The sequence below is a fragment of the Corapipo altera genome, unplaced genomic scaffold (genome assembly GCF_003945725.1).
Source record: "Corapipo altera isolate COAL_440 unplaced genomic scaffold, ASM394572v1 63, whole genome shotgun sequence".
Taxonomy (NCBI): domain Eukaryota; kingdom Metazoa; phylum Chordata; class Aves; order Passeriformes; family Pipridae; genus Corapipo; species Corapipo altera.
This window is the reverse complement of record NW_020884928.1, coordinates 4,792,288-4,819,748: the sequence shown is the minus strand read 5'-3', so window position 1 is coordinate 4,819,748 and position 27,461 is coordinate 4,792,288. Positions and strand designations below refer to the sequence as shown.

The 27,461-nt window shown below is 38.0% G+C and overlaps 1 protein-coding gene across 1 annotated transcript in view; it reads right to left on the bottom strand.

The window, feature by feature from the left end:
- Nucleotides 1–27,461, bottom strand: part of ITGA8 (integrin subunit alpha 8) — a 110,101-nt gene that overhangs the window by 53,620 nt on the left and 29,020 nt on the right. The window contains 8 exon segments of the mRNA XM_027658795.1: nt 1,165–1,312; nt 2,271–2,338; nt 2,801–2,938; nt 4,082–4,236; nt 4,771–4,826; nt 10,621–10,728; nt 12,624–12,669; nt 26,459–26,650. Coding sequence (XP_027514596.1) covers nt 1,165–1,312; nt 2,271–2,338; nt 2,801–2,938; nt 4,082–4,236; nt 4,771–4,826; nt 10,621–10,728; nt 12,624–12,669; nt 26,459–26,650 — 911 coding nt within the window.

Sequence of the window (27,461 nt, the reverse complement as noted above, 5' to 3'; positions counted from 1 at the left end):
CTTCTCTGGACTTGCTCCAAAAGGTCAGTGTCCTTCCAGTGCTGAGGACCTCAGAGCTGGATGCAGTTCTCCAGGTGGGATCTCACCAGAGCAGAGTAGAGGGGCAGAGTCACCTCCCTCGATCTGCCGCCCACACTGCTTTTGACGTAGCCCAGGACACGGTTGCCTCTGACTGCAAGTCCATGTTGCTAGTTCATGTCTAGCCTCTCGTCCACCACCCCCCCCCCAAGTCCCTCAAATGATAGACATGTGCCAATATGTGCTGTGAGTTTTGGATTAAGTGCCTCCCCTGACATCCTTTGTAATGTCCAAAAGAGCAGCTAAATATTCCTAAAGAGCAACAAATGAAAAATGTAACCATGTGTAGTATATCAAAGAGAACTTTTGTTTTGTAAATCACAGTCAAAAGTACCAGAGGCTTTGCTAAGAGAACAAAAGAATAGGCAATAGAAAAAGGCTGGTTTCTTTAACATATGCTTCTGAGATGTGAAGTTGCAGAGAATTTCCATACTGTCATCTTCGATGACATCATTACCTCCTGTAATTTTTTTTCAAATTAGGTTAAAAGCCCATTAATAAAGTCATTGACAGAAGGAGAATAAGGAAATACCTTGTAAGTTACTTTCAGCTTCCTTAAAAACATTTACCTTTGGAAAGGAAATTAACTTGCTTTCTCCCACTCTCACCCTTGAGGCCCTTCTGAACATTCCAGGCACTAACAGAAAAAAGCAGGCTCATGTTGCAACAGCTTGGGAGATTTATGTGCAGACGAGGTGATTCAGACTTGCTGTCCAACAGAGAATACATGAACACTCTGCTTGTTTGCAGGATAGTGTTTCATCTTTGCTTTAAAAAACAAACAGACCCCAAAAGGAAACACTGCATGTTCAGTACAGCTCAGCAGGACTTCAGTCAACATTAGTCCTTCTGTGAACACTGGCACATTTTACATTATGACTGCGTTTTTGGCCCATCTATAACATAAAATAATTGATGACAAAGGAAAACAACTTTGTCAAGTTTATACTGCAGTTAATGTTCAACTGTTGAGGATATCAGACTGGGACACCCTTAATAATGGTAAAACACTGCTGTGCTGGGAGCATGAGACAGCAGTGTCAAAGTTTCTGCTTTATTATTGCTAATATTTTGATTTTCATTTACCTTATTGTTGCGCTCAACCCCAGTGTAATCTGCTTCAGGTGGAATCTTTATGTGTAACTCAGCTTCATAGGCTCCTTCCCCATCATTCCTTGGATTTATTATGAGCATGACACAGTTTTCTTCTCCAATTATTAACTGATCCGTATCTCTGTATAGAAAATACTACTTGTCAGGAGTTAGGACACACACAATTTTTATTTACATATGAATAAAGCAGAAGGACATCTTGCTCTCCCAACATCTGTTCTGGAAAATATTCTGTGAAACATAATAAAACATTTTCCGTAAAAAATGACCCCATGGAAAAGTATGCCAGCACCTGTGTAGAAAAGAGGTAAAGAGAAAACAGTACCACGGACAATCAAAGCAGACTACCACAGAACTTCTCAGTTACTGGTATAAAACTTTAGAGTCTGGCTAGTTTCTAACCAGTAAGAAGTATTTAGTGGAGGAATTACTTGCCACAAGGGTGCCATCAGCATTGTTTCGGCAGGGTACAAAGGTGGTAGTTTTTCTCTCACGTCCATTGTAAAATGACCAATGACGAAAATTCTCCTGAGATCTGCAACAGTGCTGTGCCCTTTCCTTTCACAGGAATGATGGACTGATTTTGATGGCACAGAGTCAGAGGTTCCCATTTTTCCTGCTTAGCCCACTTCTCCCCCCACAGGAGAAATTGTTTCCAAGTTTTGAAATCTTTTTAGTCTGAAATTTATTTACTTCACTTTATACTCTCACTGTATACTGAGTTCAGGAGGATTGTGCCCCAAGTTCAGTCACTGGAACACTGAAATAAAAAAACTGGAAACCTCCTATGAACAACAATTTGCATTATCTCTTGGCATTCAGAGAACTAGAACCACCTCTAATGAACACCTGCAAAGTCTGTTTTCTGTGACAACCATTAAACATCATAAATGTGATTTGTAAGTGTATATTTCTCCATTTCTGGGTTTTCTAGATGAAATGGATGCACAAATTAAAATCTGGAAAATTATTAGCTCTAGTAAACAACAGAACTGTGTTCTACATACTTCATTCTGTTACAACAGTCAGCAGTGTTTGGACTTCCTTATTCACAGAGTCATTCATTTTATTTAACTTACGGCATAGCAGAAAGTTGCAACTCAGGAATGCACAAGTTGTCCTCTCCACAGTCAACTAGAATGTAAGCCTGTATTATTGCAAAGTGAAAAGATGGTAATATAGTTAGTACATGCCTCAAAGTCCAAATCACTTCCTTAAAAATCACTAATCTAAGTGTCTTAAATATCACTAGCACTGACTTCATGAGTTAATTCTCTGTCTCCTTTCTGTAAGTTCCTTTCCACATGGTAGTTGGAGACTAGACTGTCAACTACATCCTTAGCAGAACAGTATCATCTTTCAGGCCCTTTCCCACACTAACTTGGCTTACATATTCTAGAAGGCAATCAAAACTAAGAGCACAACAAAGTTTTGGAAATACTTTAAAGGCCTGTCGGTTCTATATTTATATTCAATTTACATTTTGAATTAATTAAATCCCTGTTGTGTAATTTCTGGCCATAATTCTCTGTTTTAAGGAAAATGACACATAGCATTTGTAAATGCTTTCATGTTTATATACAGAAAATGTGGCATGCAAAATTCGTACCTGCTCTGTTAATGAGCTTTTCTGGTAATAGTTCAGTATTGGCTTCACAGTCAAACTATCTTCAAAACTGGATTCATCCAAACTATAATTGAAGTTTATATTAATGGGAGATAATTTATCTCTAAATTCTGTTTCATCCTGTGAGTGACAATCACATAATAAAAAACAGTTGTTTAATACAATTATTTCAGATTAGTATGGTATGTCAACAGTTTCAGACTTCAGTCTTTATAGAATGTAAAGACATGGTTCTTTGACAGCTTCTGGCCAAATTCTGGCTGCATGTAGTGTTATTAGGAAAGTAAAGTGACTCAGCAGTGACTGGAATGCACAGAACACATTGCCTCCACAGCCCCTTCTGGAAGAAGCCGGCTTAGCTTAGCAGACTCAGAAATTTTTCAAAGCCATTAGCCTAAATTGAAGCTGTTTAAAAGAGACACACAGAACCAACTCCTATCAGCTGCTGCCCACCTTCCTTTTGAACTGGAGGTAGGACACGTGTGGATTTGTGGAGGTAATACTGGTGGTTTGTACTACAACCGAGAACTTAGGTGAGTTAGCAATGGTAAAACCCAACAACTTTCTTGCCTAGGTACTTCCTTACATAGTGCTTGAAACTTCTCCACTTCAACTCCCACTGCATTTCTTGGACCAGACTTGGAATCTACTTCAATTGCATGAGGTAATTCCAGCTGCAACTGAGTAACTATTGACTCTTTCTTCTTTACAACTTCAGATCCATGGTTTCATTTTTTCTAAAAGCATTTTTAAATACCTTCAAAATATTTTTTAAAATATATGAATTTTAGGCCAATATTTCTAGTGAGGCTCCTTTGAAATATCTGTTGCAACTGAATTGGCATGACATCTAACATGACTAGCTGATTATCCCACTGTGAGTACTAAAAAATAAAGGGATACTGGAAATGGAAAGTAATCTCGCATTTTTGTATCAGGAGATGCAGTATTTGATCAAAATTTCCAGAAGACCATGAAATTAATGTATTTTTACACCGAAAAACTGTACATTGTTCAAAAGAAGTCTTTATTTTATACTTATACTGACAAAAGATCAGCCAAAGATTTATATAGGGAATTTTTTTCAAGGTAGCAATATGTTCTGAACATTCTAGACATACAGATAAGGCCTATCTTATCTCACATTTCTATAATTTTGGAAATTGTTCTTCCTTTTCTGGTGGCTACTTTTTTACTACTATCTTTAGATCTCTTGTATTACTGAAAAGATGATGACAGTCTAAAATATTTTAAACTACTTACTCTGAGATAAACAAGGAAGTCCTGGCAATGGAGCTGCTTCTGTCTTTCTATCACAATGGAGAAGTAATGATGTGACTGATGGTAGTCAAAGAAAAGGGTCCTCTTAACAGCTCCTTTCTGTTTCATTGAATCTAATTGCAATTCACCTTTCAGCACTAAAGGATACAAATAAATCAAACATTTATTGATTTAATATAGAAAGAGAAAATACTAATCAATTAGTTATAATTGTATTATAATACTATAGTATTATAACATAGTATTACAAGGGATTAATCTAACAAAGTCTTCCAAGGAAAACTAATCCATGCTTTAAGTGCCTGTCTCTTTAGCAGCCCACTAGTTTTTGATGTAAAGTATGGAAGATGTGTAATTTAAGCTTTCTGATTTCACTGACAGATCATACATGTACAGGACTTCTGTTGCTTTAAAGTTGGTTTTTTTCAAAACAGAACATTCTTCAACAAGGTACATTCCTGGTTTTATTTGGAAAATGGCTTAATCTGAGTAAAAAATCCTTTAACTCAGTAATAGAAGCTTTGTGTCATATATATACATATACATTTTTTTAACTGCATTTTCTTGCCTTGGGAGGATCTCACTCCTATCATCTCTCAAAGTGTAAGAAAAAACTACACCTGAAATGGAGCAGGACACAGTAAACTATACGAGTAGAAAATATTTCTTACCTATCTCATCTGAAATACTTTGACCTTCAAAGTCTGCGCAGACTCTTACAGTAAAGCTACATATAAAAGAGTAAAAGTGATTATTAGCAGAAAGAAAACTCCCCTGGGAATCAGCAGTTCCCAAGTTGTATCTTTAAGTTATTTTAATTTTCTTAAAAAGCTGTAATTGAGATCTGTATTTAGTTACCTATTATATTAATTAAGTTAGCAAGTCTCCTAGGCTTCAGTAATCACAGAAGAGTCTCTGACTATCTTCCTGGCAAAAGTATGGAGAAGAGGCTCTGTTACCAGTATTTCTTGAGACATCCTACAGAGATTACCTTTCTAATACTATTGCGAAAGTTAATGCTGACTGTCAGCAAACCGCCTCTGTAAGAGGCTGTTTGCAGAAGTCCTTCTGGTTCATCATGGTCAAATCACAAAAATCTGAGCATGTAGTCAATACTCAAGACGTTTTCTAGCAAATCAAAAAATACACAGGATAACAATGTGTTCCACTGGCATTATTATAATATCGTTACTATTTCGAGAGGTTAAATAAAAAAAATTTGCATTAGCCATTGCTCTTCATCTTCTCACTATTGTTATGCTATATACTAATGTCCCCATGCAGTGGATGCAAAACCGGTAACATAACCTTTAAAACAACCTGTAATCACATTCTAATTGCATGTTTGCTTCCTCTGACCAACATAATGGAACTGTGCCACATCTGGGATACATATTGCTCTCATGACCTTAATAAACATTTTTTTATCATGAGGTTAAAAAAAGGCATTTATTCTTGAGGAAAAAAATGTCGCTATGCCACTAAACTACCAAACTGTAACTTTCAAATGACAATCCAGTCCATGCAGAAATTGTAAATTCAGTCATATTCCTACTTCTTTACAGAAGGATGAATTAACACATGAAGAACCAATTATTTCCTAATACATAAGGACAAAACAATAAAATTGAGGAAAGCTTGAGCAATTGCACAAATAAAATTTAGAAGTCAGGCTTCACAGGCCAGTCTTGTATGTCAGAGCATAAGTGTATTTTCTCAAATGTAAACTTAAGAAAAATATACTCAGCGATCTTGATTTGGAGAAGGCAAATAATTTTTACACTATCATGTCTGAAAAAAGGTTGGGTTAAAACATCCAGCTTGGAAAGCTTTACTTGTTCATCAGAACAATTTCAGTGTACATTTTATTTACTACAATGAACAGAAAAGTTCATCATACATACTTGAAAACTGAAGTCATGTTCTTAAGTATTACTGTAAGAGTCAAGATTTACTCCTTCCGCTCCAGGCAGAGCATGTCAAAAAGGGAATGGTAGTGCCAAAGAGCAAATATGTGAAGTGAATAATCTCCCAGATTCTGGCCACACAAGAGGCAACGCTATGGCTTTAGTAGAATTCTGCCACACATTTGTGATTTTATTATTTAGTTCAGAAACTGTTCTAAAGACATCAAAGATTTCAATCACAAACCCAGATGAATTTAGATATGCTCATCACTTTGACAGGAAGATGCTGTGGAGAGGCTGAGAGATGCTTCAGCTTCAAGAAAAAGAAAAGCAGGGGCAAAGACCACAAAAGAGGACAGCAGTCTAAAGGATTTATGGAGATTCAAGATCTGACTCCTAGACACAGTAAGAAATAAAATAGCTGAGCTTTTGAGCTTTCTCATAGGAACAATCAACCAAACAATGCAATAAACAATCAAAGGAAGAAAATTTCAGCAGATAAGAAACAGTTGGGAAATAGTCCATCATCCTAAGGCATATGAATTTTTTATGTGCTAGCAATCTGGTCTCTCCAAACAGATCCCCACATCACATTTATTCTCTGCTGAGTCTGTCATCACTATAAGCTCACGGTTTGAATAGTATTTGACTGTAATTACAAAAGCAAGGAATTACCAGATCATTTGTCATTGTCGAAAATTTCTTTAGCACACAGGTTTGCAGATGGAGAGAAAGAATGGATAATGCTTTGTCAGAAAGGCCATTTAAGCTTTAATGCTATGGACTTCCATTCTGTTTGAGGCTGATACCCATCCTGCAAGGTAACAAACCTCTACAGAAGAAGGCAGAGACTGTTACTGTCTACTGATAAACGACCTTTAAACAAACTGTTTCCTCTTTGAGGTATAATATGTAAAAGCAAGTCAATATATTTCTATTATGATGCTCTAATACTCGCCCTGCTTCTAGATTTTGCTATGCCAAAGTCTAAGACAGTGACCAACATAGAGCTTTGATACTGAAGGCATCCCATGGCTAAGCTACACCATGTGGACAGGCCATGGTAACACTAGGGCTGCTGGATAGCTCAAAAGACTGCCTTTTGGATGTCTCCAGGGCTACTGAAACTAATAGCTGGCTCAGAGATCTCCCACATAGCAATGCAGCTGTGTTGGTAGCAACTGTCACTACCTGCCTCCTTCCCTCTGAGAGATGACTCTCCATCTTCTGACTCTGGGCCACGTGCCTTTGCTGTCTGACCCATGGAGTCAGGCTGGCCAACAGTCGATGGAAAATCTCACACAAATCCATCTCAACAATGGTCCTTAGGTCCATATCCATGGGGTACCAATCACATCCTGTTTCAAATTAGGTCAACAGGAAAAGAAAATACTAGCAATAGAAAGGAGCCAAATTAGAAAAATAGTCTGATCTACGCAGTTAGGATAGGTTGAAATATTATTATATTTGGATTTTACATTTTCCGTAGGCATTTTGTATTCAGGTTTTTTTTTTAAATGTATGTAGAAATGTCTCATTTACTGAATCTAGATGACCCAAGATTATAAATGTTTTATTACTACCTTAATAGTAGTACTTTTGGAGATAAAAAAATGACAATTTTTTTCAGAGTATTTTTTATAGTAGGAACTTGAAGATCAGAAATTTTAAACAGTCTACCTCTGTTTAATGGGTTTAGAAAAGGTGGATAGCTGGGTTGCCTAAAGAAGCCTACAAAGCACATCTCAAATTAGACATCCAAACCCAAAAAGTGCTTACAAATAAAGAAAACATATATTCTACAACTTGACTGTTTATAATGATTGGACACTTCTGTACTACTTTTGGTAAGTCAGGTAACTTCTCCAACCTCTTGCTCCTCTAGGAATTGGAAATAACAATATTTACCTTAAATTAGTGCAAAGTGAGTAAATAACACTTTCAGATACAATTTAAGCACAAAGTAGCAATAAGGTAGCCAGGGGATTATCTGACCTCAAATAGTAATAAAAATACCAATGCATGGGTAAACTAGACATCTCAATAGCTAGAACCTAGTCTTGGGCATAATAAATCACATGATGTAATAACTTGCATCTCTCACACTTAGGGAAAAAAAAAAGGCTTTTTCCCATATTCTTTAATAGCTTCAAAGTTGCAGAATTTGTTCCAGATTTGCTAGTTTGGGGAACATAGAAACAGCCCCACTTTACACACACCAGAGAATGAATTATATGCTTCTACAAGTTCAGGACAATTCCCTTAGGGCTGTGTATAGAAATGACTTTTTGTGCATGTTTCCTCTGTGCTTCAGCTTTTCAATCATGGCAAAAATAATATTTTCCTAATACTTGGAAATGTACAATAATCCACATTATTCACACACACACTTCTGGAACTTTTCTAGTAGGAGGTTTCCTTTCATTCTAACTTTGCTGTGTCAGTCAGTAGACTTTTTATACAAGTTGCACAGCTGACTAAGAGATACACGGATTCATCCCATGGGACTGAGGAATTCTTTGCTTATTGGAGTTTCCCTACTAATTGTTTTAATATGTACAATACAAGCTTATATCAACTAAGGAGAAAAATTACAGTGTGGAAAACAGCAGCTGCTCTTCAGTTATTTTGTAATACAAACTAAATCTTTAGGGAACAGTATTTTAGAATTAAGCAGACAGAAATTAAATTATGCTCCTATTAAAGCTCTTGTAGATATGAACCAAACATCTTCTGGCTTACTGTAGCGGAGAAATTAAAAGTAATGAAAAAAATATGCTGCAGGAATATTCGTTTTTTACTCCCTTTTTAAAAAAATATCTCACAGCAGGAGTATTTTTTTTAAGAGATATTTTTATTTATTTCTCTTGTGCAAAAAACCACCTTTTTTCTTTCAATACTCTGTAAATGTTAAGGTTCCAAAATCTTTTTCAGTATGACATTAAGCATTTTTTAAAAGTTTTAAAACCTGAAGTTGTGAGAAAAATGTAATTTCGATCAATGAACATGCTTCAGCCGAGTTGATATTTTAAATTCTTTATTACATTAAATATTAACACAAAAGGTACTTAAAAAATTAGGTTGGATCTTGATCTCTCCTATTCCATGTCTTGTCCTTAATCTTGATCCTATTCAAAAAAGGCCAAAGCTTTGTGGAGTTCTGGGACTGTGTAGTTCTACCAAGTGCCTTCTACATTGCTCTGTAGATGGGCAATTTTCTACACTGGGTGTAGAAACGAAGAACATTATGACAAATACAAGAAGTCCTATAAAGTGTAAAAGAAAAGTGCAAGAGTGAAAATCTCTTGACAGTCGCATCCCATATGCATTGAAAGCCCACATATAGGGGTTTAAGTGTACCAGAGTTTAGTTCCTTTATGGCTTTTAAATGAACTGCTTCTGGTCATGATTATTTTTTTATGGTTCATATTTATCATTGTATTCTAAAAACTCTTTTGCTGACTTTTACATTTGAGATAATTTTCAGAACTCATCTCCTATAGAGAACATCTCCAGTGCGAGGAATCCCTCTGACCATCTCTGGTTTAAAAGCAGTGAAAAATTTCTGCAGTCATGTATCTTCTGGAGTCCTCCTTTACACTTTAATATTGTTTTCATCCAGCCCATGTCCTGGTAGACTTTATGTTTCTAATGTTTCTATGTCTGAGAAATCTGTTCCTCACAGTCTCTTTGGCAAGACGTACTACTATTTTATATTCAACGTGCACATGTTTATGCTCTGTTTTGATTTTAGCTTCCTCATTTGTTATGGTTTCCACTTTTAAGCAGTATCTTTTTTTTTGTATTTGTATTTGTAATAACCTCTTTTATCAACTGTTCTGAGGTCCTTTCCAAGCGACCTTTTTCTAGTGCAGTAAACGTGCCTTTATGTGGTATTATGTGCTATCAGATAGCCTCCAACTGTCCTGCAAGCATTTTATATTTGTAACTGATCTTAAATTGTTTTAATTAGCTTCAAGTTTCTTAATGTTCTTTTTCTTTTCAAAGTTAAATGCTACTGTGGTGAAGGGTTTCTCTTTTAAAGATAGATGAAACATTGTCCTGTGTGGTGCACTAAAAAAAAGCTTTCCTCTGACCAAAGATAACCAGAAACAACATCCTGTGAACTTCTCTCAGAATTGTCAGCCAGATATATTCTCTCTTCCACAAAGGACCAAGATCTTTCTCCAACAGAAAATGGTGGGCCCACAAGTTCTGCATCATTTTCACTGTTACATTTTCTCAACAAAGGTATGTTTTTTGACAGATCAATGCTTATGTGTTTCATTTGTTTTAGCTGTTTTATCTTTCATTCATCCAAACATTGCATATAATTTTGCAGCTTGACCGTAAGAGACATTGAGCATCCTCCTAAGCAGAAGGAGACTCAGTATATCAAAGGACTCAACTTTTAGCTATGACACAGTTTGACAATCTGTGAAGTATTGGAGTATATAAAAAAGAACTCTACATAGGAGTATTTTTGTTGTGCTCAGAGCATGTTTGAACATTTTGAACTTCGAACACGTTCAAAAAAAGCTGCAATAAAAGTTATTAGTAAGAAGTTATTTGAGAAAGAGGATAAGGATGGTTTCTGAGTAATCATGAACTTACCAGGCCACTGAAAGCTGAGGGTCAGGGAGCTGACAAGTTTTGTTGTCTGGATTCACAATCATAGGGTTCAGAATAAGATGAGCATTCACTGTAACAACAGGTCTGGCTCTGGGGGACAGAAATAAGGTTCACTGCACATAGAAAGAGCACAAGAGTACCTAAGTTGAAGCAGAGAAAACACTTAACTGAGATGGCCACCAAGAAGCCAGAGATGCAGGGTTACTTGGGAGAACACACTATTATAATGCTGCTCCTACCCAAAAGAATTTGTGTTTTTTTGGCTCAGAAGCTGTGATACGACCTACTGAGATTTTGACAGTTCTTCATGAAAAAAATCACAGGTTAACACATCACTGAAACAGTATCCTATAGTTAACCAGTAGATGAGTCCCAGGATTAAAGCACATCAGATGCATTTTATCACACTGAGTTTTCACAAAGGGACAGAGCCTGCCTTTTTGGGATTTACAGTAGTCCTTTGGACATTTGTTTTGTACTGTCTCCATTAACATTCAGACTCACTAGCTCTGTTTAAGATTCATAAAAAAAAAAAAATTGGTTAAAGTAGAAGTTGATGTAGGGTATCCTGAGTAAACAATGAAGTAAATTCTGTCTGATATTTCTTGAGAAAACTGACTTTGTAAATCAGGAATAATCATCAGTAAATTCTGCTGAGTACATGGATATATAGTTGTGGTATTGGAACCACCCGTATGAAATTGTTATTAAGTAATGAGATAATCTATAACCATGAGTAATTTAGAAGAGAAATGAAAAAAAGTAAGGGTTCAGATTCTGTTGTTTTTAAGGCAGAAGTATTATTTTACAGTAACTTACATAATTCCGGCTAACTCAGCTTATTACAAAATTACTTTCTTCATATTTTAATATACATTTGAGCTTTTATGATTAGTTATCCATATTACTTCAGCAAGACACTGAAAAATAAAATTACTCTCTTCATTTTTGTGCAACAGGGAAAACCTTTTTTTCTAGCAAATTTTGCTTAACAATATTCTATTTCACCAAAATGACAGATTGCATATTTGGTACGCTCTGGCCAGGAAATGGCCACCTGCTACTCACTGTCTTAAACTAAATAGAACAGATTTTATTGTTATTGAAAATACATAGTGGATCTAATTCTCCAACATTTCACATCCTGTGCAGTCATTCATGGCACTGCAAAGTGATGTGTTGCAAAGTATTTGCATGATTCTTTAACAGGGAAGTAGGAAAATCAGGTCTATTCACTGCATTCTACAGTGTTAGTTGAAATGAGCTAACATTCCTGTTTTACAAAATTCTTATGCTTTCACAAGCATTCAGTCGAGAAGCAGAACATGCCTTCTCTCCATCAGGTGCTGTTGGAAAGACAGACAGGAATCAAGAAACATGACTACTTGGTTGTAGCAATGGATGGTGAATATTCAAATGTGAACAACTGTCAGTCTGGCTGGACAAAGAGAGCAGTAACAGATTTTTGTTTATGTACTTGGTTTAGTTTTAAATTATAACTCTAATTAAAAAATGCATTTAGTGGAATTCCATAGTCAGCAAGAACTTTTCGTTTTGTAAAATGGGATCTTGTGCATTTTTTTTAAACTGAGGCTAAAAGGAGCAGTCTTTATTTTCAATAAATAGTTCATCTTAACATATATGACCTCTGAAGAATCAGAGTAATTTTGAAATTTCTTAAGAGCACCATTCCCTGTGAAAAGAAATGAATTTTCAATTCTATGACTTTTAATTTTTTATTTAACTGAGGATTCAAACATTCCAGAAGCTTCTTAAGCTACAACTAAGTATGGAAATTTTCACTAAAAATTACAAGTTCTGAGCATGGGAAAAAGCATTTGTTTCTCACAAGATGTTTACTTTATCATCTCTAGTGATCTGTTTTTATGCATTGCAACAGAGAAACACAGGAATCTGAAATTTGTTTATTTGCAAATCTCTCACCAAACCTGTAAAATATAAAATCCATTGTATTTGCCACATACCTGTAAACAACGGCTTTCCCAGCTCCAAATGCACCCACAATTAAATCTGGAAAAAACAATGGCTTCAGAAGAGATATATAGATATCTCTCACACATTTTTTCCTGCCTAAATTAGATTATTTACACTGAAAATGCAGTAACATAAAACAAGTATGATATTCCTTTCTAAGCAATTTTTTTCAAAAGTGTACCTGAAAGAAAACACTTCACATTGTCAGAGACCACCTCAGAACTGTCTCAGTTGTACCCAGTAAGTGCCAATCTGTTTAACACAAGGTCACCCAATCCACAATCTCACTTCTCTCCAACTTGTAGCTCAAAGAGATGCAAATCAATTTCTTGCCACTTTCATACAAGTCATGTTGAAAATTTATGATGTTCCTTCCTCACAATCTTTCCTGTCCTGCTTTGTGTTTCAAGTAATTTGGTCATTAATTTAAGCATTACATCTCTGTGCACATAAAGACAATGCAAGGTCAGAGGATGGCTGTTTTCAGAGCTTCTAATATTTCCAGTATTGCAGCAGAGTGTACTAAGGCTTACAACAGTTATTCACCTAAAGCTGTCTTTTTCCCCAACACTCACCGTTCCAAACAGATGCAGTCAACAACACAAATGCTATACTGGGACTTGGGCACTTCTTTGTTAGTGGTCATCAGCTTGGGTTTGGGAATCTACAGGACCAAATATTTCCTCTTTTTGCCGCGAGCCCTCACACAGGGCTACCCAGAAAGATCCAGACTGGTTTGCTGGATCTGTTCAGGCCTGCTGGAGAAAAACTGGAGCCAAGCAGTGATGAAAAAAGATCAGCCTTCCTGCTGCCTCTGACTTTGGAAAGAGCTTTGTTTCATTTTCAAAGCCCCCAAATGTCCATCTGGGCACTCCTTTCACTCCACTGTTGTTACTATACGATTTAATTGACAAGTGTCCAATTCAGTACACTGAGCCTTACAACAGACCTTGCAGTGGTACAGACTGGCAACCTAAATGGATTTAAATAAGTTAATTAAACCAGTACTCAGGGTTGTAAACAAAGCCTTACTTGCTGCTTTTATAGTTTTAGCACTGGTTTGCTTAAGACCCCCAGAAGTAATCGAGCATGATGCAAATACAAAGCTTTGATGTTAATTAGCTGGATGGGTTTGATCCAGGGCTGGCAGCCTGTTTTCTAGTGCTCCTTTGTCTTTCAGATGGCCAGGATTTCACAAGTTTAAACAAGTACTTCACATGGGCATCAGCTGGTCCTACACTGAATTCCACTGAATAACATACTAATAGGAGAAGGCATGGAGAGTTTACGGGTCTGATCCTCTTTTTGTACAACATTTACATTTTTCTAGTTTCATTGGCCTTAGAGAAATATGCTTCAGGGTCAGGAACACTTTAAATAGCAGAAGAAAATGAGTGTTGTTTTTAACTCCTTTTTGGGACATTTATGTGTACTTTTAATTAGTAGCTTTTTTAGACAACTTGCACACAGTACCAAATCTAAAGATGTTTAAATAAACATCTTTATTTGAGACAAAGCCATCATCATAAAGGCTACACCACACACGAGGCAAAACTTTTCCTGGAAGCTCACTGATAGCAGCACCCACAGTAACCCTCCAGAAACATTTAATAGTTTGTTGATTTTTTTTGTGCTTGAGGTTTTTTGTGGGTTTTGTGTTAGTTTTTTTCCCCCGCTTGTTGGTTTTTTTCTAATGAAAAAGAAATGTTATGTTATTAACAGAAAGTGAAAGACAAGAAGGAAGGGGTTTCTGTTCTGTTGTTCCCAGGTGGATACTCTTTATGAATTCTGCAACAGACTTGACTTACAGCATGTACTGTTTTATACTAGACTTGATAAATCAAAAAGTTTCAGGGTTATGTTACGGCAGAGACAAAACAGGTAGACATCCAAGACTTATCCGGACCCTGGTCTTGGGATGATTTCATAATCCAATCTTTCATTAAAAAATCATAGAATCACAGAATATGTTGAGTTGGAAGGGACCCACCAGGATCATTGAAGTCCAGCTCCTGGCCCTGCACAGGACACCTCAAGAATCACACCATGTGCCTGAGAGCATTGTCAAAATGCTTCTTGAACTCTGTCAGGCTTGGTGCTGTGATCACTTCCCTGAGGAGCCTGTTCCAGTGCCCAACCATTCTCTGAGTGAAAAAACTTCTCCTGATATCTAATCCAAGTCTCCCCCAACTCCGCTTCATGATGTTTCTTCAAATCCTGTCACTGATCACCATACAGAAGAGATCAATGCCTGCCCCTCCTCCTCCTCTCGTAAGTTGAAACTGCAATGAGGTCTCCCCCTCAGTCTCCTCTTCTCCAGGCTGAGCGGATCAAGTGCCCTCAGCCGTTCCTCATACAGCTTCCCCTCAAGGCCCTTCACCATCTTTGTTGTCTCCTCTGGGCACTCTCTAACAGTTTAATACCTTTCTTTCATTGCAGTGCCCAAAACTGCCACAATATTCAAGGTGAGGCCGCCCCAGTGCAGAGCAGAGAGGGACAATCCCCTCCCTCACTCAGCTGGCTTAGCCTGATGGCCCCCAGGACATAGTTGGTCCTCCGGGCTGCCAGGGCACTGCTGACTCATGTTCAACTTGCCATCGACCAGGACCCCTAGATCCCTTTCAGTGGCACTGCTTTCCAGCCCCTTGCTCCCCACTGGGCACAGACCAAGGGTTGCCCCATCCCAGGTGCAGAATCCAGTACTTGCCCTTATTAAACTTCATAGATTTGGTGATTGTCTAGCTTTCTAACTTATCAAGGTCTCTCTGCAGGGCCTCCCTGCCTTTGAGGGAGTCAAAAGCTCCTCCCAATTTAGTGTCGTTGGCAAACTTCTTTCTGGTTTTCCATGAGCAGTGTTTCCGCACTGCCACTTCAGCCAGGTTTGGTGACACAGCAAAAAAGATGAGGACCTTCAATCATAGCACCACCACAAAGGCCCTATTTGAGCACACTCTAAGGGCAGCCAGGACTGTGCTTATCTTTCTTTTTTGGAAGCTCTTACTTTTACCCTGATGTGTCCTTTTTCTCTGTTCTAAACCACGCTTATTCTTGTTCCAAAGATCTTGAATGAGTGAAACCACTCAGTAGAGAAAGTGGAATTAAGAATGAATATGCAAACAATAAAACATATTTATACCCAGTAGTGACATCTACGATCTAATGCAAGGACAAAGTGATTATATATTGAAGCAGAGTATTAGCTGGAATTCATTAGGGAGTTTTCTTTGCTTCTACTTTTTCTATTACAGAGCAGCAGTTTTATTCTTCTTTCTTTCATTGCTTTGTGGGGTGCAACTCCTATACCTATCACTGGAAAAAACCATTTTTGATGTTGATACAACTGCATGAGATTTGAATATACATCCAATCAGAGCACTTTTATAAGCAGAAGTTTTGGATTTTTTGTGTGTTCTGCAGAAGAATGTTACTAATCATTTTTACAAAAAAATGCATGAGACGTCTAAATTATCTGAAGTTTGGCAACTTTCCCCTCCTAAAAACAGAGAGAAGTTGTCTTTATTAATACTTGTTAATCCTAGGCATGCAATGTCACTGATGCAAAGGTCACTAGCTTAAAAACAAGGCTTTAACAACCAATTACACAGCAAAAAAAAGCCAGCTTTAAAAAAGCAGCTTAACTCCTTATAGCCCTTCCAAACAGAGCCTGAAGAAAAGCGTATGAAAACCTTTACTCCTTTGCATTAGTGAGGGGTTTTTTTCAAGTTCAGATGAAAATGTATATATATAAAGAGAGAAAGAAAGAAGTATCAGAATCACAAAATCTCCTTCACTTCTTCTTTTCTCATATTTCATGTTTTCAGGATGATGAGGGACCTCATCTGTTTAAGGTAAATTACCACTTTGCCTATGTTGTCTCTTTCAGAAGATTTTTTATCAGCTGCTCCCCTTCAGAGAAGCCGAGATCTGGAAGAGGGAACTGGTGGCAGCAGCCGTGAGCTTCTGCCTCACTGCTGTTGTGGGATAAATGAGCTGTGGGGTCACAGCCACACTGCAAAAACTAAGAAAACAAGTATGGAGTGACTCCACAGGAATTTTTATCTTCCATTTCAACACAGTTTATGGGTTGCATGCATTAGTGTCCCAACTGGTAGAGTTCACAGAGCTTAATCCTGAAACAAGTGTTTTTGGCATGTGTTTAACTGATGTCAAGGGGCACAAAGCTAAGCAATCCTAATGCTTATTTCAAATTTTACTTTGCTCTGAAGAGAAAGGTTCCAAGATGCCCTCTGGTGAATCCATTTTCCGAGATAAAATTATCATAATAAGTTAAGGAGACGGCACTGAAAGGCACACTGCAATTTGTAAGCTGGTCTGTTTACCTGCACCTTCTGCGATTTGGCTTTTCCAGATCTGAAACACCATGTGATAAAAAGCAGAAACTTGCCATGATGCTCCCTAGATCTTCAACCAAATAAAGTAAGAAGATCAACAAGGTCTTACTTCCAGTCTCAATTAATATATTCATTTATTAACTTGAGAAAGTTCTTTGATACCCTGGTATTTTTAAAGGACATCTCCATTACCTGTAAGAGACACAGGCTGAGGGAGGAACATGCATCGTGCTCAGCACCCTAGATTTGGTTTGAGTTCATCCAATAACCCTAAAAGAAATTGCCAAGGCATGGTATCTCATCTTGCTTCATGGGGGACAGTGACCAAGGAAAACAGCCACGAACAACTACGTAACTTGCAGTCACCTCACTTCTGAGAAACATAAAAATGAAATGACAGCTGGGTCACCTCACCAATGCAACTCTATCAGGATAGGCAGGAAAACATTAACTTCGGGGAATCAGAATGATTTGCCCACAGCTTTAGATATAACTTTGTGTAGTCTGTCAGTTTAATTGGACAGTATAAAAAGGGACAGGAAAATAATTAGGATTATATTCTATCTGAGTACTGGTGCTAATAGAAATTTCATAAAAGTGAGTGAGAAAACTGCCTAGCTGCAAACTCTGCTAAAAAAATCTTTGTGAGCCTTTTTGCTTTTTATTTTCCTCAGCAGATCAGCTGCCAAAAAGGCCAATGATCATATTTCTATTTGTTTTCTAGGATTTCAGCGTCCATTATGATTCCAAATCTCAGTAGGAAGGGTCAAGAGTAAAATTTCCTTTAAATGGCCATCACTTCAGGCTTGACCATAGTAAAAAACAGAGGACTATCCAGTTTAGCCAGCTTTACTCAAGAATTTTAGTTAAATACTACAAACAACCACCAAACAAAAGAGTCACTTTCTTCCAACCCTACCATTCTCAACTGCCTTGATCCTACTCTGTTTTTCAATCATTCTGGTAGCAGGTCTGTTAAGTATACCACCTAAGGCTAATTCATATCATCATCATCATCATGGCTAGGCTTTGCGAACGAAGATTTGGGAAGGCACTATCCACATTTGCTACAGGCACGCTGGTGGCTTATGAGGCCAATACGTGACAGACATATCCGATTGCAAAAGGCACAGCAGAAAGACTCCTTAGATGGTGTATTCTGCAAGACACGGTTCTTCCTGCGTTGCCTTTTTTCCTCGAGAGTGATCCTGCGTGTGTTCTCGAAGGAGACAGCTGCGTTATAGATGGTGTGTCTCCAGGCCTCCCGATTTGAGGCCAGAGTAGACCAGTTATGGTGATCAATAAGGCCAAGGCTGAGATGTTGTTTCAGGGAGTCCTTGTATCTTTTCTTCGGGGCTCCTCTCATGCGGCAGCCAGTGGCAAGTTCACCATAGAGCAAGATCTTAGGGAGGCGGTGGTCCTTCATCCTGGAGATGTGCCCCGCCCATCGCAGCTGTGTTCTCAGTAACATGGCCTCAATACTTGTGACAGCTGCTTGTTCTAGTACAGATGTATTGGTCACATAATCTGACCAGTGGATGTTAAGAATTGTACGGAGGCAGCATTGATGGAAGAGTTCTAGGAGACGCAGGTGGTAGCGGTAGATGACCCATGATTCGGATCCATATAAGAGAGTAGACAACACTATGGCTTTGTAAACACTTATCTTGGTGCTCTTCTTCAAATGTTTATTATGCCATACTCTTTTGTGGAGTTTTCCAAAAGCACTATATGCCTTAGCTAACCTGTTGTCTATCTCTCTGTCAATCTTACCATCTGAGGAGATGAGGCTACCTAGGTAATTAAACTGCTGAACTGATTTGAGCTCTGATTGGCCAATGGTGATGTGGGGATGATGGGGGACTTCCTGAGGTGCAGGTTGATGGAGAACTTCTGTCTTCTTTAAGCTGACTTCCAGCCCAAAGAGCTCAGCAGCCTCTGCAAAGCAGGATGTTAAACGCTGCAGGGCTGCTTCTGTGTGGGCAACAAGGGCGGCGTCATCAGCATAGAGCAGCTCCCGGACAAGATGGTTTAAGGTCTTGGTGTGGGCCTTCAGTTGCCTTAGATTGAATAGAATATCAACACTTCTCCCTTTTGTCTGAATAAGTCTCTTTTATAATACAACTATATTATTTATTATGTTACAGATAAATCCCAAAGAAGGCAGTTAGTGTATCATCACTTCAGTAAAACACTGTTTATTGGGATCAATGGCTTTACTCTTATATTGTATTGGGCCCAATACAGTGATTTTGTTAAGTATCTCGAAGAATTTTAGAAAAGCACACCTATAAATTACACGGATATTAATTTGCCATAAAATGAACAAATTTGTAGGCAAATCTGAGGTTCTCTCTACAGTTTTGATTGATTACTCATGTGAAAACATAATTAACTGGTAGAAGCAGTTCAGCTTTTCTGCATTTGCTGGCAAAACCCAAGTCCTTGTTCTGGCTCCCACACACAGCAGTCTGCTCTTGGCAGAGCAGACGCAGCTTCTCATTGATTTAATTTGTTTGTCTTCCACAAAGCTCCTGGACCAACTTCATAATTTAATCATGACTAGATTCCGATTTGTGATATTTTTGGCACAATGCCTATTGTTCATAAAAAAAATTATGAATCTGAAGAACCCTTGCCTCTAAGAAAGAAACTTGAGGATTTTCTTCCTGCTGTTTGAGTTAATGTACTCAGCAGATGGAGCTGTTAAATACTCCAATTTTAATAAGATTAGACTGGATTACTGAAGTTCTGAGGAAATTTTGTCTGATTATCGCACTTCTTTCCTTCTTAAAATGTTTCTAGAGTAATCTGTTTATATTAACTACATGATATTCTTAAGCTAATAAAGGAATCCAAAATAACAAGGCATGAAGACGCCTTACCCATTTCCCTTTGCTGACAAAGGCTTGACTAAAAAGAACAACCAAAAGAACAGGCCAACAACTGTATTTGAACTAAAGCAGAATACCTTGAAGATGAAGCTTCAGTGGCACTGACTTCAGAATGACTCTCTAAACTACTAAGGAAGAGTTACACAAGCATCTAAACGGCTAGGGAGCAGAAACAACAGTGCATAATTTATTTGAGCAATTAACTAATTAACTAATCAATAGTCTTTGAACAATGATTTAATCCAGAGAATTGTTCTGAATCCACCCACACGGTTAAAAGAAACTGGATAAATCATCCTGGTTCACAAACACATTTGAAGAAACCACAGTCTGCGGGAGGATATGCCACAAGAAGAAAGTAACTTTAATGAGTAAGTTTTTCATTATAAACTATTTGCTCAGCTATAATCAGCCATCAAGTGACTGAACATATGCTGAAATGTGAGGGTGGAAACCTTACAGCCTCCAAATGCCTGAGCTGTGCACAGATAGATGAACCAGCTGGAAGTGCGGCACCATCACCTAGACAATCACAGGCTCCAAGCACTCAGTGGGGACTAGCTTTGAACGGATGCCCAGAAGCCAAAAAAAACAAATTTCTTTCCCATTAAAGAGATTTATGGATTTCTTTTGGTTTCTATGAAAATTGAACTATGCTAACAGAAAAAGACAAATAAAATTATAAATAAAATAAACTATAATGCAAAATGCATGCCTTTGCTTCATTCCCTGCTCCAGGCCTTGATGACACACATAAAGCTCAGGATGGAGCAAAGGGGCCCTAAAAGTCCCAGAATTACAGGAGAGTGGAAGCTGTCTTGGAAAATTACCATCATGGGGTTCAGATGTCCCAGAGGAGAAGGGAGCCAGGAAGACTGTGCTGAGGCAGGAATTTCATAATACCTTTATGCAAACCTTGAAGAGCTCTGTCACAGGGAATCCCATGGTTATATAAAGTGTGTTATGAGCCTCACCAGTACAATCTCAGACACAGCACAGTGATGCTTTGCCATATATCCTAACCTCAGCACTGAAAACAGCAGCACAGAATCTCATGCAGAATTCCAACTACCACTGTATTTGCACTTAACTGATGCAAAAAGCCAATCTTTTGCACTTTTTCACTCCATTCACCTCCTTTTTTCTTTAATCCCATTTATTCTTTTTATATGACTGACAATTCAGAGTAATGGTGTTAAGTTAGTATTTACTATGGAAGCAGAAGTGAGATCAGATCCCCTTCTTTGAACATGACCTTAGAACATGAGCTGTCAGAAAGCAGTAAAATGGATCATCTGTTGAAAGATGTTACAATTATGTCAGTGTTAGTAAATTAGTGGCAGAGAATGTGCCTGTGTGCTGTACCTTTACTGTCTGCAGTGGTATCATTAGAATGGCCCTAAAGCCTATGCCAATTATTAGTCTCCAAAAGGGAGAACGCAGTAACCCTGTTTTGGTAAAAAAGTGTTTGACAGTACGGACAAGGAGTGTTCAGGGACAGTTCAGAACCAAAGACAGCATATTTCATTTACTAGTGTAGATGTAGCTTAAGAGGATTAATTGGTCTTTACCTTCTAACTCTTACATGACTACAAAGATGGGAGCATCCATCCATTCATTGCCACCATCACCACTATTTGGCACTGCAATCCTTCTAGGTGAGGAAGAATACTCTATTTGGGGCTGAAGGTGATGAACACCAACACAGAGAGAGGGCAGCTGCAGCTGCATGTCTTTAGAACTGTTAGGAAGACCAGCACAGCTTTCTGCCTCTGCTGCTTCCCAGGGTTGAAAGTTTCCCACTACCTCCAAAGCCTGCAAAGCAGCGACTACCATGTTATCGCCCCCATCTGTGTTGATAAAGGAACAGATTTGTGCATATAACATCTGGAGTGTCTTTAAGTATGACACAATTTACAGAACTCCTTTCCTGGAAAGCTGTGGAGATGTAAACCAAACGTTGTGCTTAGTAACAAAAACTCAGTCTTCCTTGAAAGGCTAGAAAAATCTCTGTATTTTCACAATGCTGAGAGTAGAGGTCTGTTACTGTTGCAGTGGTTACATCTGTGCCAGGACAGCTGAAGACAGATGGTCATTACACTGACAGGACTGCTAATGAGAGGGAAAAGCAGCCCTGTCTGCATGCTGACGCTACCAGAGAAAGTTCCATTTTTAGGTACAATGTTGAACAGGTAGTCAATCAACTGTCTGTATCCTGTGCTTTGTGCAGTGAGTGGCTACACAGTGAAATTAAAGTCAGGGTATGAACTTGAGCACTGTGTTGGTACTGTCCATATTTTTGTATTGTTAGTACAGATTCAGTTGTGATTTTAGCATGTGCAAGCTAGTACTCTTCCAGATAGTAGCCAAGAAAGGTCTGAGGAATAGCCTGGGCCAAAGGTAGTTTGGGTATGGTCATCCTGTTCCAGTGGGCAGATTTCATCTGAATACTGAGCTGTGCTGTGCCATGTAACTTCAAGGCCAGACCACAGTTCCCGGCTCACTTAATTTTCTTGTACAAACATAATTACTGATACCAAGGGAAAATATTTGGGACTGCTGTTTTGTCAAGTGTTAATTCTGATTTTCTTCTCAGTAGGGAAGATAAAACCTTTTTTTAAATGTCGGTTAAGTCTGAAATCCAGGACAATGGTAAAATCTTTATTAGAAGCAATATTTTACCCAGATATAACTCACATATTACTAACTGCTCTTTACATACAAAGAAGAGGCAGTAGTGGTGGCAAGACTGAACCATCACCTGGTACAGCAGGACGGGTGTGCCATTTTCCATTGCACAAGGAACAATTAAGTAAATTAGGGATCCTTTCACAGGACTGGTAAAACACATGACTGAGGGAGGGAATATGGCAGAAGTATGTAAAATAACAGTGCACTAAAGAATTGTTTACTACCTCTTCACTATCAGAACTAGGGCACATCCACAGAAACTGTCCAATGGAATGTTCAAGACTTGAATGGGACACAGTGGAAAGAATTATTTCTTCACAAAACATTCAGCAAGGTGTGGGGGCCCTTGACGCATGTTGCATGTGTCATAAGTTTACATGAGTTCTACAGCTGATTGGTCAAATTAATGGAAGAAAAGCCTGTCAAGGGCTACTAAATTTCGATATACCACCTCTGATTTGGAGCCACCTTACTCCTCTGGTTGATTAGTGCTGGATGAATATTCTGGGAAATATTACAATAACTGTATGTTTCCCTGGATATCTGTTGTTGGCCACTGATGGAAACATGCTACAGTGCTAGACAGATCTTTCATCTGTATAAATATGGCTGTATTATGTTCTTTCCTGCCTGCTCTCCTATTCCACCATTAAACCCATCCGTGGTCTGTTTTATCCCATATTTGTTATACAACTGGGCTCACGGGGGGCAAGAGGCTCTTCCTCTTCTTTTCCTAAATAAGAGTAAGAAGTAGGAAGGGGACTCTCTTCTCTCGCTGTCCAGGAGTCGCAGGAAGAGAAGGAAGGAGAAACCACTCCATCCACAGGAAAGCTGGAGGATATGAACAGCACTGTGTACTAGAGACCCTTCATCTGCTCCCTCTTTTCTTTGTCCCTGAGCTTATACTGGCATTTGGGTGAAGAGAGAAAGATATCACTTCCTGTACCAAATGGTTGCTGTTCTCCAGAAGGCTAACAGGCTAAATTCAGACTGAATTGAACTCCAAGCCAAGAGGGGCTTTAACCTTTCTCCAATGGGAGAAAAATTAAGACTGTGGTCCACCCTCACTTTTTAGGAACTGTATTTATTCCTCAACTTGTAATCAAAGAGCACTGGTTCATGGGCTCAATACAGTGATCCCAGGATGAATCTAAGTAGTTGTGTCAAGAAGCCATATAAACACATGGTGTCTTCTGGCCTCCAGGTCAGTGACCTGGTCCAAAACCATGAATACATGATCTGAACTAATGAAGGTCTGAACCCCTAAAAGCTCTGAAAATGTTACACAGTGCGTTGAAAATGAAATGGAAGATTAACTCCCATCTCTCAGCCTCTCACCTCCTAGCAGGCGTATGCCTGACTCATGAACAATGTTAGGCACAAGGGCTAGAGTAAATTATACAAGAACAGTTACAGTCATAAAGTCAGTCCTGAACACTTGAACTCTAGCCATGGAAGAGCTAATTGCTTGAAGAATCTCACCTTAGACAGTGGCAATACATGTTTATGCCTGCAGCCAGACATTACAGCTGGCTCTCATTTCTGTCTATAGGGTCAGAACTTCTGAGAGTGGTGTGTCAGCATAATTTGGTTTTATTACATTGTTCTTCTTATAAAATACAAACATTAAAAAGCTTTAATTAAAATTTTTATTATATTTTTTCCCTAATCTTTCACAATCCTCTTTGAATTACAGGCACAAACTGTAAGCAGTTTGGGAAACATGGAATTAAAGGCTAGTTTTCTAGACCTTCTGTAGTCAGCAAGACTCAGTTTATCTCAAATAAAACTTCTTATTCCTTCCAACTTCAGTACCTCACTTCCTCCTTGTACAAGGATTGCCCTTCAGCATTTCCGCAAAGAAGAAAAGCTCTTTGACACAAGAAGGATTACTTTTTTCATTGCCTAGCATGTTTGTTCTGTGCTCCCATTTCCCCATATTATTTCCTTTCTTTTTTATCCCTTTTTCCCAAAGGAAGGCTATTTTTGTGCTAGTACTGTACCATGTTTGTGTTATTTTTACAGCTCTGTTTTGGTGCTTCACGACTTTGTGAATTAAGGAAGAGGTGGTTGACCGACAGTAAGGGCTTTTTCTTCTCATTTTCTGAGAGATCCTCCCCAATACTCTGCACTGCTCATCCAGATATTCAGCTGAGGGATGGAGGGAAAAGCTAATTACAGTAAATGCAGGGTGGTGGAGTTTTACCTTTTTTTTTTTGAAAATGAGTAATTCATGTAACAAAATCGAACCATCTAACACATAGTGAGCTAACACCACAATGTCAAATTCTGGTAGTAGGATGCATGGTGGAGCCAACAATGACAAATAGAATAATTCCAAGAAATCTCACAACTATAGTAGTTTCTCAGTACATATTAGGAAGATCAAGACTCATTACCCAAACTTTCCACAAGTTAGCTGAAAAGATGCTCCATATAAAGTATGCTAATACGGTAGTGAAATTTCTACTCCACTTTCTTCCCTATGTGAGTCAAAGAATCTCTCCCTTCCCTCTATCTTTTCAATCTTAAAAATGTCAGGAATGCCATATCCTGTTTTCTTTGGTTTTGGTGGGGGGCCTTGTGGGTGCTTGAGGAGATGTTTAAATGCTGAAACTTTAATAAAGAGCTCTGTTGTCCAAAAGAACCTCATTAGTCATGGACAATGAAAGACTATTAATAGCAACATCAACAATATGCATACAAAAAGTCAAAACAGTGTTTAAAAGCCCTTTCTTCTCTCAAATGCTAAAGATCCTCTTACTGCAGTCTTGTGATAGCCTCACTTTATTACTCTGTGGTCAGCTTTTCTGTTTGTAAAACTGTGATTTCTATTGTAAACACCCCTTCCCAGAAATCCCCTTCTGCTTTTTGAAAGGCACCCTTTTCAAGGTTTTTACAATTCATCACAAAAAGGTAAAAGAGATCCCATTTTTGTCCTTTTGAAAAATTTTTACTTTTGAAATAATGCAACTTTTAAAACTTTAGCCTTGAAATAACCCAGGATAACAAAAGTGATTTCATAGTACGTCAGGGAAGTGCAGACTATTAGCATTTTACTGTGGATGAACCTTTCACAATAACAAAATACGACGTTTTACTGCACACCCTTGCTAAGGCTTCTGAACTGTGATGAAAAGAAACAGAATATATTTGCTTCCAGAGGAGAGAGAGTAAATACAAGTACACTCACACTCAGACTACTTAGGTGCTAGAAGAAAATTTCTTTAAAAAATAAATACTTCTCTGTGAAACTTAACTAGTGTTACAAACTTGATAAATGTAAATACTTACTTTATTAGATAAGCTAATAAGGAAGAATCAAAGCTACCCTAAAAATGAGGAGCTCATGTAGCAAAATGAAAACAGAGACAGAAAGGTCCAAATAAAGTATTTACCTTTAAGCAATTCGTATTCTATCTGCTTTTTTTGTAGTGCAATCAAAGCCATTAACTATGTATAGCTCAGTGTCTCTTACACAGCAAAAAATAACTTAGCAACACAACCAAGTCAATCCCTTATTTACAATACAACATGTTTTTAATTAAGAAAGAATGCCAGGATAAAGGAGACCTTACAAGTTCAATAAGCTGAGAGCTTTCAATTTTTGGAAGTGGGGGGAAAGGGTTAAGCTTTTTATTGTAAACTTCACATGTTTTATGTTAATACAACTATTTAAGCCCTTTCTTGACTTTCTGATCATGTCTTTTGACAGGAAAGGGAGTATTTGTTTTTGTCTGATTTTAACTCTCAGGAAAGTGAACAAGAACTGTCCAAAAATGTCTGTCCTTTATTCTGACCTCTGCCTTCCAAAAGGAGCACTGTAGGCATGATGCATTTTCCAGAGAATGGAAGTATAAAATTCCATTTCTAATGGAAAAATCTTACCTGGATAATCATTCTTGTCTACATCTGAGTCTCCCCTTAGAGTGAAGCCAAATCCCGAAGGCATGGACTGTGAGGCCCAGGCTCCATTGAGAACCTGGGAAGGGTTAGTGTTTAACCCATTACTGTATCCATTGTAAATGAGAACTTTCCCTCTTCTGTCTTCTCCTGCAAATGGTGCACCAATAGCAATGTCTGCAGTGAAAAAAAGAAAAAAAAAGAAAAAAAGGAAAAAAAAAAAAGAAAAAAAGAATGGGCACAATTAAAAATGAACTCCCCGTGGGAAAACTGACACAAATGGCTTCTGCTACAAATATGCATGATCTTCAACATTCTGTACTTCTAGTTTTAAGGCAAATATACAAAAATGTTTGCAGTGTCTTTTCTGTGTCAAAGTTTCATGACAAAAGCTTATAAAATAATCCTTTGAAAATGTTATTGAATTATACTAAATAGCCAGTCCACACTGGATTCCTCTACATATTTCCAGGGCAGTTAACTAGTATTAATAAACCAAGAACTAATGAATGCCTGCTTCTACTTTAATATTTTTAAACAGGCATAAATTTTCCTTGATTTCCTCTATCACCTAATTAAAAAGGAACAGCCATTAGATAAAACTAATTTTCTTTTTCCAGATAAAATATTCTACATAGACAAAAAAATTCCATCCCTTAAATATGCAGAGCTCTAGTATACAAAAGAGAACAATGGAATATCATGTTTTCATTTATACCAAGCCATCATCTTATTGAGAAATAAGAATATTACCAAGTCAGGAATTTAACAGGAGGGTTTGGGCACTGTGCAATTAAACATTTCAGTCCTTAAAAATGAGGTGCCATATCCAAGAAGCAGAACTCACAGTGCTCTTCGTACTTCCTATGCACGGGATGTGGAGACAGTCATGTTCTAGACTGAGATTCAACAGCCACACTGAGCTAGCCAATAGAAAACACTAGAGGATACATACCTACAACTCTAATTTTTAGGTTCTGATGTAGAA